Raw genomic sequence first — 18114 nt, 5'->3', positions numbered from 1 at the left:
ATTTTCAAATTTTATTAATAGTAAGTAAATAGAAACCCTAAAATATTTAAAAAGTTACATCATGTTCCCACACTAAATAGTTTTGTTACTGCAGTGATATCTGTTGCCTTGACGCTAATATGTGGAGAACAACACACCTACAGATTCTTATAAAAATTCTACATGCTAATGCAAATAGGAAAAATAAATGGGGTGCGGGAAAGGATTGGGCTGGATTACATATCACTGCTATAGTGAGAACAGACCTTTAGCTTTCCCTAGAAAACCGAGGTCCATGTAAACAGGAATCCACCTATTAGCAGTGACTCCAGACTTTACACGTTTCATCCTAGACACGTACGAACAATCTGAGTAAATATGCAGTCTGTATGATGCAAGGCACTCATCCTTACCTTCAAAGGAATGTGATGACAGGTACAGAGTAAAGATCAGCAATAGCTTTGGCATAGATTATCTCCACTGCTGGTCACCATCAAGAAGACTAATTGGCTACTGGGATTTAACAATCAAGGCATTCAAGGACAGAGGAATGAAAGGTCAATAAAGAACTGCATTATTTAGACAAGTGTCTGTGCTAAATTCACAGCTCCTGCATGTTGGTCTTAGAGACACAAGTGCAACCCAAGCCTCCTCCTCCTCCTCAACCTCCCACCCCCCCACCCCCCCCCTTTTTTTTTTTGGTTGATGATGATGATGACCAGGCAGGGAGGATGGAGAGTTCTTTGTTTGTTTGTTTTTAACAACAGTGTATAACCCCCTTTTATTTCAAATAAAATAGCAAACTGAAAGCACATCTGAATATCAAATGACTGTACCAAAAATTAGTTTTTTATCATAATGATAATTTTAAACTTTCCTGACATTAGAGTTCAAAAGTAACCAATGAAAAGATATATACCCCCTATTATTTTTCTCTAAGTTTTAATTGGTCTGTCATTATGCACTAGCAAGATGCAGTGTAGTATGCATCTTGGGAATGTACAGTTAGAACATCACTTCCACAGAGAAAAAGTTCAGTGACATTTCAGCAGCCAAGTACCACTAGGCATCTCTTTTTTCAAGTTTATTTATTTTTAATTTAAACTTCAGTAAAACTGCAGAATCTTATGATCTAACTATCAAGCAAAACTACCAGGATTCATCAGAAAGGAAAATGAAAGGTGTCTCCAAGGTACAGGTCTGCTCTACATACCAGGCTGAAGAGAATACACTGACATTTAACATAGATCCCAGCACTAGTTACTTTCTCACAACGTATTTATGATCATATTTTAAATGCACACATGCAAACACATGGAAAGAACTACTCTTTAACGAATAAAAATATCTCTTAAAACTCACACATGCGTATATACAAAACCTGGCTAAACTGGAAAAAACAACACAACAAACCCTCTAGAACCCCACCTCTCACAGAAATTGCAAAATAACAACGTCATTGTTGAACTAAAAGATCCTGGAATTCCTTCTACACACTTTCCCTGACACCTTCACACAATAAAATGCAGGGGTCAGTGGTACTGAAACAAGGAACGGCAGTTCCACTCTTGTGCACATACGAAAGCAAGTGACCCAAGCTATTATTCCAGTCTGAGGCACTTTTTGTTCCTAATATCCAGATGCAGAAGCTTTTTCCCCCCCCCCCCTTTTCTTTTTTTTTTTTTTTTTTTTAAGAAATGACTGCGGACACCTCCTTCACATTTTCCTTTTCTTCAGCGTTTTCACTTCATAAAGCGGCAGTCAATGTGTTTTGTGTGTGGTGAGAAGGGAATGGCACATTCAGTGGTGGTCTCAGCCACAGCCTACATTGGTGGCTCAAGTAGTCTCAGGATTAGGTCTTTGTGTGTGATGAAAGGATATGAAAAGTCAGTTATTTAAACTCAGTCAAGCTGTTGATTTTGGGGAGGAAAAAGGTTTTGCAATTCAGTTTTCCTCAATAAATCACTGCCCTTTTCCAAGGGCAGCTGCAGATAGTTCACATGTTCACAGTGTTCTCCAGAAACAAAACAGATAATGATTTTTTTTTTTTCTCCCCAATCCAACATAGGGGAAGAAATCAAAATGAACGGGTCATCACATTAAGTTACTCAAATTCACTAAAAACTAAAGCAGAAAATCAATTCTGTTAACAGGTAATGAGATCACTGAAGAATTAAAAGGGCAAGAAAATACATGGAAAAACCCACCCTTTAAAATCTATCGTGATAATTAAAAAAACAAACAAACAAACAAAAGCTTGAAACATATTTCACCATCCTATGTATTCAATCAGTTTATAGATACAATTTTCAACCAGTAGGGTATGCACCCTGCATCACCTAAGACCACAGTTTAAAGATGTTAAGCCTCTGCAGATGTATCTCAAGTCAAAGTGAGATTCAGGTACTAAAAACAAGCCTTTGATGAGCTCTCAAAAATACAGCATCCAAAATGCTGGAATATCTGGGCTAATGTGCATAAAATACTATTATATATATTGGATTCTTAATTCCTAATATTTCCCCATCACATTCTTTTATTCTGTTCCTTGGCTGACATCTTCCCAATTTAGTACAGTGTGTTTTATTAGCACTGCATTGAGCTAGACATTGCTATGCATTTTAACCACGACATTGTAAACTACAAGCCCCACACCTACCAGTGAAGACCACATCAACAGAACCTTGCACTCCCACAGAACTTAAGGCAGGAGGAGGAACAACACTTGGTTACAACACTGAGTAAATCAGCCAGTATTTTCAGAGGAGCCTAAGAAAATTAAGTAACAAAATCCCAGTCATCTTAAATGGCACCTGACTTCCTTAAGTCCCTTTGGACTTATTTATAGGATGATCAAGTTCATACCAACTAAAGAAAGCATTTCTGCAATTATTTGCATTTGGGTAGCTCTTTGAGGCTGCTGTCAGGCCTGCCCTCTGACTAAACTAACAAATACAGAAATAAAGCATGTATATCTAAATAAAGGAGATGTTTAAATCCCTTTAGAACATTTTAAAGCACTATAATGGCCTTCACGCAAGTAGTCCCTTACCTGAGGAGATTGTAACTTAGTTGGAAAACACCTGCCAAAAAAATATGTAACTCAGGCTAGGAAAAAGAAAGGCAGATGCAGAACTGAGGCTAAGGAGGCTAACGGTACTAACTCACGTGATTAAAAATATGGGAGCTCACAAAAACAAAACCCCAAAACCACCACCTTCACTAAACAAATTCATTCAGCTTTTTGACTATCTGAATTAACCAACAAACATTAATTACTAACCGATTTTACAAACCTATTTAGTGCTGTATTTAGTAGAAATAACAAGTGTCATAGTGAACACAGATTTGCTTTTTATTTTATTTTTCAGGAGAGCTGGTGTGGAACCTTAGGGACAGCCAGAATCCATTACAGAAGACAAGGCCCAGGCTTAGACTGCGGACTGTAAAGTTTATTTTTTACTTTAATGAGCTTCTAACTGGACTATAAATGCACAATTAAAGATATCTCAGTTGAAGTGCCTAACTTAGCCTTTGGTTTCTTTCCAGTTTCTATACTTCACATCTACCCACATAGTTCTGTTCAACAGCCATGTAGTTCAAACATAGTCATAAACATGTTCTCACAAGAGAGACTTACTTTTTATTTATAAATCTTGTGGATACAGCAGTAATTTCTACAAAAAGATAGTCAACTGCACTAGCATGACATGTCTCGCACGCTGTTAAGTTTCATAAGTTAAAAAGAAAAAATGACTGCCGCCTCCTAGTGAGGACTGCCCCTCCTGCCCCCAATCTCTCCAAAGACAGGTGTGCTATATTTTGGTGCACTTAAAACCAAAGGAAGGAAGGATGGCGCAAAACATTAAACACAGTGAGAGTTGCTACTTTGGGAACTATTGCAAAGGAACAGTTTTGCAAAACCTAGCCAGGTTTTCAGAAGAATACACAAGGTCTATAATGCATTTTTGTGCTTCCCACATACCTTTTATTTTTGCTTTAACAGATAAGTGTACAGTAACTATCCACTGTCTTTAAGAGAACTGTTTCTTCGTCAATGACTCAATGGAAGATGTAAAAAATCAACTCTCTTAGTTCAAGGAATTAATTTTCATCTGGTATAGCTGTCTAGACTAATCATGCTCATTATGACTGTAGTGCAGTGTATAAATCTTATTAGGGACTCTAAAAAGAACATTATAAATTTTTAGCATTGCCTTAAAATCTGTACGCAGATTCTCAAAACTAGGAGATATTATTTATTTATTTATAGGTATTTAAATGGCCTCATACTGTACTTTTTGGGTGTCCAATCACATTGGTTTTATTTGTGCAGAAATTATACACTCACTTGCCAATATAGTAAAAGGGTGGAATGCTTCACAGTGATCCTAGCAATAACTCAGGAAAAGGACCACTTCTTCAATACAAATCCGCTCAAGAAAAGCTTCTACACACAAAGTAAGATGAACCAGTTACTGCATTGTTTATTAAGTTTCACTTGATTCCTCCTGACAACCATTTAAACAATGAATGTTGGGAAATGTCTCTCAAAGAATCAACAACAATGGCTGGGATCAGAGCTTTTATATTTAGCTAATACTGTTTTTAGAAAGGAGAAATATTTCTTCCTGAAGGGATTATAGAAAGTCTTATAAAAGACACCTGCAAACAAAACAAGCGACAAAAGATCTCTATCATAATTGATAACACTTATCCTTTGTAAAAATCTGTGCTTCTTCAGAAATAAATATCATCTCTTTGCTATTGAATTTCAAAAGGCCAACGAGCCCGCCGATCAAGAATAGTAAGTTTTAGAAAACCTGCCAAGAAGGAAGTGCTTTTGTCTTATGGATAGCAGCGCATTATTAACCAACAGTAAGCTCCTAAATTTTCTTTTTCCTATGCCAAACAGAACAGGCAAGCTTTGAAACATAGTATAATTTTAATAGTGTACTGGACATGTAACATCTACTTTATTTTTTTGAAAAGGAAAACTTTTCACTTAAAATACAAACTTCAGAATTTGACAAATTATTCAATAGCCAATTTAAAAGAAATGCATGAAGTAATCAACATGAAAGGAAATGTTTACAAAATGAGGTTTACACTAGGAGCATGAAAAAAGAAAACAATCACATCTAGAGCAACAGCCTTCATTCCTTCATCATAGACCAGTTAAGTTTTGGTAAGCATATACTGCCTAAAGTATCTATACGCTGGTCAAATAACTAGGTTCTCCAATTAGCTAGTAGGTGATTCGATCCTCTGTGTGTGCCAAGCATACAGGTTACCTACTTCCTTAGCTTTCTTTTGGAAACCAATTGGTTCCCTCAGAATAAAAGAGAGTGTAATTCTCAAGACAGTTTGCTTCAGGGTCTGCTCCCAAAAGGAAGTATGGACAAGACCACACCAATCTTGTCTCCCTCTGCTTACGCAGACTTCTCTAACATTTTCCCAGCAAATTTTGCATCCTCAGACAACCCCACATGCCTTTAAACCACATGCCAGGGCATGCAAAACACCCACACAGTTTCTTGCTATAAAAACACCATGCAAGTGGGCTGCAACACAACTCTCACATTATTTGAAATACAGGGAACTAAGGAAAAGGGTTAATCATTTTATCTCAAGACCACAGAACCCAAAGGATGCTCTGGCCATGAGTAGTATGTAGCATGAACATACACAGTGCGGTCTGCTGTAAAGGGGACAAACATATGCAAATACAAACCCCTCTGCATTGCTTGGTCAAATGGCCAAGGAGCACTACACGGAAGAGATGGTTTCGACTTTCTGGATGTAAATCCTATGCTAAGAGAAGAGGATAAGGATTGCAGGACAGCCCAAGCTTCCAGCCAAAAAGAAAGGCACAAATGTATTGTCCCAAGAGAGCTGAAATAAAGTAAGATATTCTGTCTAATAAGACAGTTAATGAGACTGAAGAAAATTTGGAATCTGTATAAACAGTAGGAAACGAGTAGTATATTATAGAAAGATGTTTATATTGCACTTTCAGGAAAGGGTTTGTAAGGGCCTTAAAAGCCCATGAATTCAAAACCTTAATGCTCACCATAAGCAACTCCTTAACTCACAAATAAATCCAATTGCTTTAATTGACAGGTAAAATACATCACCTTCCTTTCTTCCCCAGAATGACATGTAGCACTGTAATGCTTTGAAAAAACAAACACACACCTCAACTTTCACAACTTCACTAAACTAGGAAAAAGACTTTATCTTAAGAAGTGTTTTTACTAACTCCTTGGATTATTCCCCACCCCCCCCACCCCATTTTCAGGAGTTTAGCATTCACAACATGATTAAACTGCTCAACCCGAAATGTCTTTTGTTTATTTTCAAAGAATTCAAAACAAGGTTTAGATTCTGAATGAGCTATCTCTAAGAGACGAAGCAAAGTTAGCAATAGCACCTTAAGAAACATTTCTGACTTGAGCATGACAGGTCTGATCCACTAAGTGGATCCAGATGATCCACTAAGACATTTCTTTCTCTAGCTTCCATGATTCTGTGTATTCTGTGATTCATGTTATTTTGATGCAGTACGATCAATTTTTTTGCAGCTTTATCCTTCTGCAATTTTTTACAAGGAGGATTAATAGCAGCTGCAACAGAAAAATTACCTTGATGTCATATACAATCCTTTATCCTTTCATCATCATCATAATCTCAGTGCTTTGTCCATCTTTCTTGTCTGCAGCAACTTATTTCACTTGTTCCTATTAAGGCTATTATATTCACCCTATTACTACTAATCTTTTCTTTGTAAATAGCCACACCTATTTTAATCCAAAATGGTGTGGTAAGCATTTGATTCTTTGTGGAAGTAGACACGTAATTAGGTTAATCTGTGCTATCTTTTCATGTGAGTTGATTGTTTCTTTACTATGGACATATTTCTTATAACAGCAATAAGCTTGCCAGATTGCTTGGAGGCAAATCAGGAGTAATTTACCAAGCATGTAGCTACTGAAATCTTGACATAATAGCAAGCTGTGTATAGCCACTCCTACCTGCCAGTTATTACTCATGTTAGCTTTTTACTGACACATTAAATTTCAACCGCACCTTTCTTTCACAAACAAGCACTTTCATTCAACTCAGCTACATCTGTGACAAATAGCTGATCTTCACCAAAGCATACAGGAATCTAAATTCAGAATGCAGCGCAGAAGGTTTTGACAGTAGCAACTGAATTACCTGCATGAAGTCCAAAAATGTCAATGGAAGCAAGTCATCCAGGTGGCCAATATCTTTGGAGAAACGATTTAAGATTCTTCCTACAGAAACAGGATTGGAGAAGAAAGTAGATGTAAGAAGAAAAAGAAAGTAAATGTAATTCCTTAAAAGATCAAAAATATCTTAAAACACACTGTATTTTACCATTTTAGTAACAGTAAAAAGGAAACAGCTGGAATCTGAAGATAAAAAGATACTTTTTGAAACCACCGTGAAGGGAATCTTTTACAACCACAGCATTATATTTTGAAGAAGAATATGCTTCTACAAATTTCTTTCACCTGAATATAAAACCTTTACTTAAACTGCTAGGAAAAAATTAAAATGGGCTTTGAAGATAATAGTTCAACAGAATTTAACAGGTGAAACACACATGCTTTATATGCTCAATGTGTACAGGTAAAGGTTTACAGTTCAGACAACTTAACACAAGTTTCATCAAGTAACATCAGCCAGAATCTGCTCCTATCCTTGACTGAAACTCACAAGTGCATGCATGCCCCAGATAGATCATAGTTGATCTAACGGATCCTTTTGAGTATTTCCGTTCCCACCCCTCCACCATTATACATGGATTCAAATTGCAGGCGTTTCTGAAATAAAATTTGAGATAGATTTGCGTTCATGCAGCCTTACATTTATACTTATTCAAACCTTGACAATACTGATCTTTATTAAAGCTAATAAAACAATTTTTAATCTGCTGTCAGTGAAGCATTTACACTTCTCTATTTTCCCAAGTTCTACTTGAGTGAAAAAATCAGTTACAGCAAGAGTTCTTTAATAATTGAAGTCACAACGCTGCCACCTGTAAGTGGATTAGTATATCTTTCTCTATTAATCAATATCTCTACTCACCAGGAAAGAAACTAAGCTAAGGATGGGAATCTGGCCTTTTCTAAGGTGTGTAATGCCCATACATGCATTCACATTGCTTTTTTATCTACATATATCTTGATTCAATTATTACTTCTAACTGGTACAAACACATTCACTCCATTGGCAACAAAAGACTTTTTTTTTTTTTCTCTTTTCAAAGGAGCTCATTAAACTGAAAGTAGTTAAGTTTAAAGTTTCCATGGAGTGCGTTGGAGACGTAATTCAGAGATAAGAGACACTGAAGTAACTTCTGTAGCAACCATCATTAAAGTTTTCTGTTCACGGCTGTCTCAGAACTATGAATTTTGTTGCATAACACTGATTTCTTTTTTTAAGGGAATTTCTGTTCCACACCAGGCGATACACAAAACATCCTCTCCTCAGGCCTGGGGCACGACTCGAAAGAGAGATACTGGTGGCAAACATCTTGTTCTGCAGTACTTTACTACCAAAGGCAACTGACTTTTTTCTGTTCTTAGAAATAGAATATTCTTATTCTTTTTTTTTTTCAATTTCTTAAGGCAACTCAAAGCAGACAACAGTAGAATTCATCCCATTTTTAGGATTTGCATGCAGAGAAGAAGGGTATATAGCAGCGCAAGATTCCATTAAATCTCTTTCATCTGTTTCTACTGGGAATGGCAGCTGGGGATGTTCCCTTGCACTTATTTCATGTTGGGGTAGATACATCAGAAAGAACTCCAAGGCAATTTTTTTTCAAGTTTCTTTTCCCCGTGACTTGCTTACACGGAGACTGGTCATGGAAGAGTGATCTAGCAGATACTGCATGCATGTTGTAGCTAAGACTTCTCAATATCACTAAATATCACATTCCCAGTTACTTTCAAATGAACCAAGACTTCACTGGCAAAAAGAAAATAATTCGAAGAGGTTAAATGCTTCCTTCTGACAGCTTTCCTTAGTGGCCTGTCCAGGAGGGGCAGATGAGGGAAACAAGATGGTATAATGGATTGGGCTTGGGGCATTAGCAAACTGTTTCCAGCTTTGTAACTTGCCTGCTGAGTGACTTCACTTTGTTTTACAGAGTGAAGAGCAGAGCAAGGAGAGGTGACAGTGCCGAGCCCCTCCCTGAAATGCTGCGAGACCCACCAATGACAAGCTGTACGCAAAGGCAAAGGATTATTCCCATAGCGAGCAAACCCCACCTTAATTCAGCCTTAGAATACCCCTTTGCCTTTTAACCCAAAATAAGTTTTATTTGTAGTGGTTTCAGACTGATATAAGAAGCAATTGTGCAAAGGCCATCCCATGCGACACTGCCGGGAGGCAGCAAGGTCACTCAGGCTGGCTACTTTCCATGGCCATAGCGCAGGTCAGGTCAATGCCGGCACCTCCAGGAATCAAGTGATGCCTTCATCATCTCCCTCATCCCACAGGTGGAACATCCAAACTTCTTCCTGGAAAAGCACTCTGCTTACTCTCAATGTCTATGGCAAGGACAAAGCCTTAAAGGCTAGAGGAGAGAAGCCATTACAAAATGCTCGCTGTCAAAGCAATTTTAGTTTCAGTTCCAACAGCATCTCGGAGCTCAGTCCTCATTTCTATTGAAGAATGACCCATTAAAGTTGCTCAAGAAGAAATATTGCAGATTTTGAGTGTGGGTTTTGGGTTTTTTCAGCAATTGTTTGGAGGCTGTGACAATCTCCAGCCATTTTCTGAGAAAGTTTCAGTGTTGTGACAAGGAAAGCTTTAGGCTGCAAGCACGATACAGATCTGTTCTGGCTCTTGGGGGTAATAAGCCGGCAGAGATATAAATGAGAGCTGCAGAATACTTGCCTTCATCCTGCACATCAAGAGCCACTGTGACAATGCTCTCCACAGTAACATCTCTTCCAGTGAAGTTCTTTAAGGAACACGGTCACGAAGGAAAACTTGGCTCACTTGAGCTGGCCTCGGTAGTCCTCTGGTCTTACTATCTCTTCCATATATCCACTAACCACCATCTACTCCAGTTCCCATTGGTAATCAAGCTGCTAATTAATTGCCAAAACTGCATTTTTGGCAATTGCCCTATGAAATTGTTAAGTATAACAGTGTTTCTACAGACTGTGTTTTGACAGAGCTGCGAGCTGCCACTAGGAAAGTGGAAATTAATCTGACATTATCAATAAAACATGAAAACATCTTTTAATCTGCCTAATCCTCTTTAAAATGTAAATACAGTAATTCTGTAAAACGACATGGACTAAAAGATGAGTGAGCAAAAGAAATGGTTTATCAAGAAGACAAACCTTGAAAACTAGAACCTTTTACAGTCCACCTGATACAATTAAAGCAATTTAAACTGTGGGGACGTGAATCAGCCACTTCCCAAATAAGCATTCAGGTGAATCTCTGGTAGCAGAATTTTTTTTTTTTAAATTTTCAAGTTATTGAAAAAAAGTTGTTTATGGTCTATTTCGTGTTTGCACATAGTAATTCTGGAAAATGACACCTGAAGTCATTATGCCTAGGAAAATACCTCACTTCTCACTAAGAGGTCCACATGTCCCTCTCCTAATGCTCACTGGATGTGAGCATTAATGCTTTTTTACTGCTAAAAGCAAGCGACAAAGCCGCAAGCCTTAGCCCTATTTCTGTTGTTGCTGGTTCTCAATGATATTACCCCAGTGACTGTATAAGAGAAAACACAGACCTGGAGATGTATTTGAAATCCTGTTCATATGGATGTAACTGAACTGTCATTTTATTCAGCACGTCCTATGCAGAAGCAAGCTACGGTAACCCACTAAAGCAAGCAAGTTCCCTCACCATATGCCAGAGAGAGCAATGCACCTCCAAGCAGAAGTGCTATGCTTTGGAAATACCCACAAAATGCCCCACAGCCATCACGATATTGCATCCAGAGAGATTGCTACATTTACAAGGATGTCTACAAGTAAATGAGGTCTATTTCACAAGGTATGAAGAAACAACTGTTTCCACTTACTGGAAGCATAGTAAATCAGTGGATTGCTTATGCATTATTAAGCATGCAAGAGAAAACATTCTAGATATGAAAGTTAAAGTAGCCATTTTGAGTCAGGACTCAAAATGCTTACAGTTACGACTACAGTTTCTACCAGCATTTGCAAACCAAACTTTTGGGGATGGTTCTTCAGATTAAAGAAACTGTTGCACCTGCTATTCAAGAAGGGCAGGACCTGCACAACTCACAAAGAAAAAAAAAAAATTTTTCCTCTCCAAAACTTCTAACATCTTTCTCTCCCAAACTTACAGACTGTCAACATCACCTTCCCACAATACTTCATACTTCCAAAACCCCAAATTCCTTAAGTGAGCATTTCTGTGATATAGATACATGCCATGAGACAGTAATTCTTAGATCTAGTCCAGTATTTTCAATTTACAAAAATTTTCAAGCTCACTTAATACTTGCACCCTTTACTTATCCTGGTGAGTTTCAGTCTGGGCTTCAAAAACAAGATGACAATATTAAATCTAAAACTTGTAAGGCAAAGGAATTTCATGAAACCACTAACAAAAAAGTCTTTTAAGAAATCAAGAGCTAAGTATGCCAATGTTACAATGGCATCCCAATTTGTGAATAGTATCTGCTGTTTTAATCATTCTCAGGCTTGCATGTGGTGTGCAGCATCAGTAGCAAGCTGCAAAAGGGAACGTGCTCTCTTCAACAGTCCTGTGTTTGTTTTTAGATCAAATAACTCAATCAGAACACACACTGTTGTTAGATTTCTTCCAAAGTAATTAAATAACTATTCAATGCCAATTAATCACAGTTAAATAAGGGTCTGTCACCAAAGTGCTATGTACACATTTCAGACTATTTAATGGTCAAATACTTGGCAGTATCAAAGTTAAACAATGATTCATTAAACCTACTCCACTACACAATAGTTAGGCTAAACTTGAAGTGAAAGAATCAAACATCTTTTGTTCTCCATGAAAAAAGACATCAAACCTCAGTATGTGATATTCTTTTCTTCCTCACTCTGTAAACTGCTTTAATTGCATGAATCAGAATGTGTTCAGGTGCTACATACCCACTTTGCTTCTGCAGGTGCCTACTGATACTTTGGAATAGATGTTCAAACCTCATCCAAATAATGAAAACACTTGACAGTGTGCCACACCTATTTAAAATGTTTATTCATACTTCACGATGAAAGAAATATAATCCAAACTGAATCAACACTTAGGAAGTAAACACCAGAAAAGAAAAGGATTTTTTTTTAAACAAGAAACCAGGATCCTCCACTGCAACAGCCAAATGCCACCAACAGCATTCAATGTTATGCAACCTAAATTCCAAGTATCAAGGACCCTAAGAGCAGCAGTACATTATTTCTAAATGTATTTGGCATTTCTAGTATACTTTGTTGGCCAGTGCGTTCACTGAAATACTCCTGTATAACAGAATAGAGTGGGCAGATTGAATTTATATACGTTGCAAAGAGTTTACAAAGCCTTTATACCGACTTGCTTTATCACACACTGCAGAAATACTTTGTTGGTACTTCTCTAGTCCAGTTTGCCTCTTTGGAAAAGAAGAAGGTTTTAAGAGAAGGTCCTTCTAGGAACAGAAAGCTTTTGTCACTTATATGTGTGGGTGCACGGGTGCACGCTCTCAGAATTTTCCCCCCTCAGAGATCAGGCTAATCCTAAATCCAGAGAATTTTAATTGCATCACACTTTAGTTCAATACAAAAATGTTATTAATAAATATTGCTTTGCATAGTAACCTAAACTCCTTCATGGCAATTGGCCTAAATATCAGTTTTCACATACAAGTACGCTGCATTTACCAGGGGGAAAAAATATTCAAAATCTATTTATCTACTCCGCAACGGTGAAGCCAGGAACACTCCCCCGCTGCCCAGCCTCCATGAAGAAAAAGTAACAAACTAAACACTATTATCTCCCACTCCTCACTGCAAACTCGCAGAAACCTGCCTGAAAACAACTTGTACCGTGAGGAATGGATTCAAGAAGGTACTTGGTCGTACACGTATAACTAAATGTAAGCAACCCCAACTGGGACTGCACACTTGCTCGAAGGCAGTCATGCCACAGAGATGCTCTTCTAGTCTAAGACAACTTTCATTTAGAAGGACCGACGCGAGACAGTCGAAAGCGTGCGCCTCCTGCACGAGGGAGGCAGAGCGCCGGCGCCAAGGTGGTCGCCACGGCAGGGCGTCATCGCCGCGCTCGGTCCCGGGCAGGCGCGCTACGACAGACCACGCCTCGGGTTTTGGGTACGTAGAGGTGTTAACTTACCCTAAAGAGAGAAATCATGTACTTCAGCAGTCCAAATTACAGCTTAGAAAACTAAAGTAAGTTTAGACATACGCACGGGAGTAAAATAATGCTCAGAAATGTACATGTGGTAATAAAAACATACTCAAAGGTAGGAATAAAAGAAATAGCTGCACAGAACTGGGTACGTTTAAACACCCATCAATTTAGCTACATTGAACATGTTTCCCATTCTGTTAGTGGTATAAATTGACAGCTCCCCACGTATCTTGCTGTTAAGCTATGGCATTCAGTGACTGATAAGTCTTCACCCGTGCTCAGTTCACACACATATGCTGAAAAAAAGGGGGGGGGGAAGAGAAAAAAAAAAAAAGACTGCAACTACAAGCAGCCTTCCATTTCATCAAAGCAGCGACGAAGTGGATTGTCCATATCAAATGTTGGCAGGAAGCAGACATTACATCAACCTTGTAAAATACAACTATGAAATCAACAAAATAATTAAAGATGGATTACTGACTTTGAAAGGAATTGTAAGTTTGTGAAATATTTCTTCAGAAAGAAATCTGGAAAGGCATCTCCTGCATAGCTGTCCATTACTGATCTACTCTGGCTTTTCTTCCGTATTTCTACAAAGAAACGTCAATAGGTCTGTTATCTTTTTTTAATATATGTTTAGCACCACATGTCCACACAAACTGCCATATACAGCATTACTGTCTTCCCCACAGGCATCCTATAAATATAAATAAGAAATTCTACCCCATTTTTTTCCTTTAGCAGTCTGAAACTGACAGGAATATTATCACTTTCTTAGACATTTGCAAATGGGCACAGTGGTGCTGGGCCAAAATATGCTGAGATCATAATATCCATTTATCTAAACTGCCAGCATGTAATGAATTCAGGTGGGATGCCTTCTATCCAAATTAATTTACTACTTGAAAAGGACTTTTTACACGAATGCTGTCAAACAGGAAAACAGTTAGGAAACAAGAAGAAAACGTGAACACTGTGTTTGATCTTATTTTTAAGTGTAGGATTTAAAGAAAGAATGATAACTATGACGAAGATAAGAATGAAAAGCGGGCTTCTTTGGAAATTAATTTCTATTTTTACTGCTGATGGAGATGTCTACATTACTTAGTATGAATACATTGATCCTAACTGTACAGTTGTTTCTTGAGCTTTCCAGTCCACTAGAAACACACAGTATTTTAATGACCTACCGATTAGAATTACCCTGCTTGTAGAAAATCAAAATAGGTCAACGCTCCATGCAAGTTGACTTATCCCTTTGCTAGATTATGTGGTACAATTGATTTGTCTTTTTTCCTGGGTGTGCTTAGAAGAGCATGTGTATTAACATCAGTTATCACCAGCCAAAGTCTATCTCCTCACTTACAATACAATACAGAAAGGACATAACTATTCATTAAAAACAGAAACACACAAAGAAAAACATCCTGATTGGAAAAAAAAAAAGCATAACTTTCCTTCTTTCTCAAATTCCTTCCATGAGAAATCTCAAAATACCTTCTGCATTGTAACTGCCTTTCATATCATATATCATTACCAATTAACCAATTTGCCTACAATTTCAGCTGTAACAGAATTTGCAAAACAGAATTTAACTTTGGTGCTGTATTATACTTGCTAACGAAATTATCTCTTTTACAAAAGCATGATAGATCTAGGATAACATATGCATTAGCAACTTTTAAATTATTGATCCCTGCAATGATACCCCCTCCCCCAATAATTAGCATTCACAGATTTTTTTTCTTTGTAATGCATTGTGAAAGAAAGTATCAGAATCATTCAAAAGAACAAAATTCTGGCTATGTAACAAAGTTTTATCCCATAACCTGAGTACAAAGCTGCATCTCTGCTTCATAATTAGAATGACAATGAAAGCAGACACACACACACACACCCCCCCCCCAATCCCTGGAGTAATATTAAACCTTTCATATGTAATACTGTGGTGAAGACTGCCAGAACAAAGTTCTAATAATTCCAAAGCTCTGGATATCCTTTCTGCTTCTTTTTAAACTCATTTTTATTTACTGGAGCTATTTTAAGTTATCCTGAGTTTAATGAATAAAATCTACATTTAGACATACTGAAACAAATAAAAAATTAAAACCAAGCCAACTCTAATGTACTACCAAAATACAGCACAACTTAATTTCTGCTGTGTACTACACCATAAGCAACAAGATTTTTTTTCCAACTGAAGCAAAAAATGAGTATTTATACAGAGGAGAGCGTACAGAAGAGTTGACACTAGCCTCCTTACCCCTCCTGAAGGGGAAAAAGAAAAAAATTAAAAAATGGTAACCACTTACAAATTCTTATCAACTGGCCTTTAAAAAGATGTCAAGTTGTACACTATCTACAGAATTTTCTGTTGAGTTACACCACCTTTGTTTTCTATTCCAGATGTAAAGTTACCTACTTCAACTTCTCACCGCAATACAAAGCATCACTATAATAGAAACATGGAATAATAGATATGAAATATAGTCCTGTATTGACTTTTTACTAGCAAGATTATGAATTTAATTCTTCACTAAACTATTTAACCACAAACACACCCACTTGTGAAAGAGCACTTGTGTAGTCTAGTTCTACTTTCTGCTATTAATCCAGTTTGTATCAAAAATATGTCCCAAGTGGTGTTTTGCTGGAGGCGGGGGAGGGGGGGGGCTTACAATTAATTAAACTGAATACTACAAATCAGGATGGACTGAAATATCTGAAGAGTATTCTGTTGCTGGAATTTTTACATGAGAGGAGAAAAACAGCTTTTAGAACTACTTTCAGATTGGAGGGCTGTATATAAATATACATCAATGAAATGATTAAACAAAAATGGAAATGCATGTCACCTTTCTGGTAAGGTTTTTCCAACAACAAAAAGGAGTTTTCCTGTGCTATTTATACTATCAAGACTAGATTCAGAATAGGCTTTAAACACTGCATTTCAGAAAATATCGGAGGGGGGAATCTCACATAGCTCTTGCAAATCTGCTCATATTTGTTCATTTTCTTACCATTCCATCTCCTAAAGATAATTCACTGAATAAGAATCTCAATTTGCTGCTTTTTAATGTTTTTCTTCCCTATTTTTTTTTAGGCATTGAAGTTAGAAGGACTCAATCATCACTCCAGTCTCAGAAGACAATAACCAAGTAGGACGTTACCGAGTATAAAGCTTTTGCCTCATGAAATCTTCAGTTGAAACTGCTATCTGGCTGATACAGTTAGCATTCAGAAAACAAATATTATCCTGTATTTTACCAATCATATATATTTAGATCCCCGCAACACACTGAGAATGGATTCTGATGTAGTCCATCCATTGTCTTCCTTCTTTGAAACAATGGAAGGGAATTCTATACAGACTGTTGATGTGCAAGCCAAACCAAGACTTCTGGCCTCTACCTAGCCCATCCATTTTGACGATAAAGCCTTCAGGCAGCTCAAACAGCAGAGGCATTTCATGTCTTCATCTGACTTTGTAAACCCTTGTCTTCTGCTTGGCACGTTCCTTTCATTCGATTATTCATGTTTCTTTAGCTTCAGTTTCTTTTTCTTTCTCTCCTCTTCTGGAAAATGTGAATTGTTTGGCAAGGAGAGATTCTCTCTAAAGTTCATTCATTATGTACCCATGTAATGATTCCTGAAATACCTTTTCCTTTTTAACTACTCATACTAAAAAAAGCCACTGCAACAACATGGGTTTGGCTATCCAGACTTCACAATGGATGACACTGGATAATTTTCAGTGGGTTTTTTTCCTGTCTCACATGAAATGTCATTACTACAGAACTCAAGAGAAATTCTGGTGTAACTATCAGAAAATTAGAACTGCGTCTCTTAGTTTGTTGTGAAAATAATCAAAACATTTGCTTGGAAAATTTGCTGTGTGTTAAAAAAGACACACCCCCCATGACATTAAAAATTTTGCTTCAATTTAGGACATTTTAAACCACACGTTAGACCAAAGCCACAGAAAATTTGGAAACAACTAGATTCACAACTTAGGTACCATTCACAAAACCACAAAGGAAGAAGACACTGGGAAACCGGTCGTCCTGTTTATAAAGGTACAGCCAAGCCCAGGGGTCAGGACACTTACATGAGAGGTGAAGGTTGGGCAGAGACACAAGGGAATGTGTTATTTTTACCAGTCATAGAGCATGCTCTGAATGCGAGTCGCCCACCTCTTCAGCGAGCATGTTAATTGCTCTACTAGAGGCAATTCTGCGGTAGGCCTCCTTCAGTCTCCGCTCTTGAAGCTGTTCTCCTTTTGGATGAATCAGTAAGTAAGTATGGCACCGGAAGAAGGCAAATGAGTGCGTGCCTGAAGGCTACGTCAATCAGCATGGGTGGGACTACAGCTGGATTCAAATTTTTTTTTTTTTTTTTTGGGGGAGGGGGGGTAAGGGGGGTCGTCGTCCCCCCCCCCCCCCCCCAGTTTAGGGCACAGAATGGATCGTTTTCTGCAGAGCTGGTATAAGGAGGGATGACTTCACCTCCTTTTTGGTTTTGTGATTGGCACCAAATTCCACTTGCAATCTCGCCTGAGAAACAACCAAAAATCTTTTGGCTCAGAAAAGCTGAAGGCAACCACATCCCAAGTGTTCTCTTCAAGCAATGAATGCTGTCCAAAGGAATCTAGATATAGTCTGACAATGTATTTCTTTGGGCCATCAGCTTCTGGGGGAAAAAATATCACTATAATGTGAA

The 18114-nt window shown here is 37.7% G+C and overlaps 1 protein-coding gene across 2 annotated transcripts in view; it reads right to left on the bottom strand.

The window, feature by feature from the left end:
• ABCC4 (ATP binding cassette subfamily C member 4 (PEL blood group)) overlaps positions 1-18114 on the bottom strand; it is a 154192-nt gene that overhangs the window by 57201 nt on the left and 78877 nt on the right. For both annotated transcript variants that reach the window (XM_075711521.1, XM_075711525.1), the window contains exon 20: positions 7201-7280. In XM_075711521.1, the coding sequence (XP_075567636.1) occupies positions 7201-7280 (80 nt within the window). The remainder of the gene's footprint in view (positions 1-7200; positions 7281-18114) is intronic.

This window comes from Pelecanus crispus, chromosome 1 (assembly GCF_030463565.1).
Source record: "Pelecanus crispus isolate bPelCri1 chromosome 1, bPelCri1.pri, whole genome shotgun sequence".
Taxonomy (NCBI): Eukaryota; Metazoa; Chordata; class Aves; order Pelecaniformes; family Pelecanidae; genus Pelecanus; species Pelecanus crispus.
This window is presented reverse-complemented; position numbering and strand designations above follow the sequence as displayed.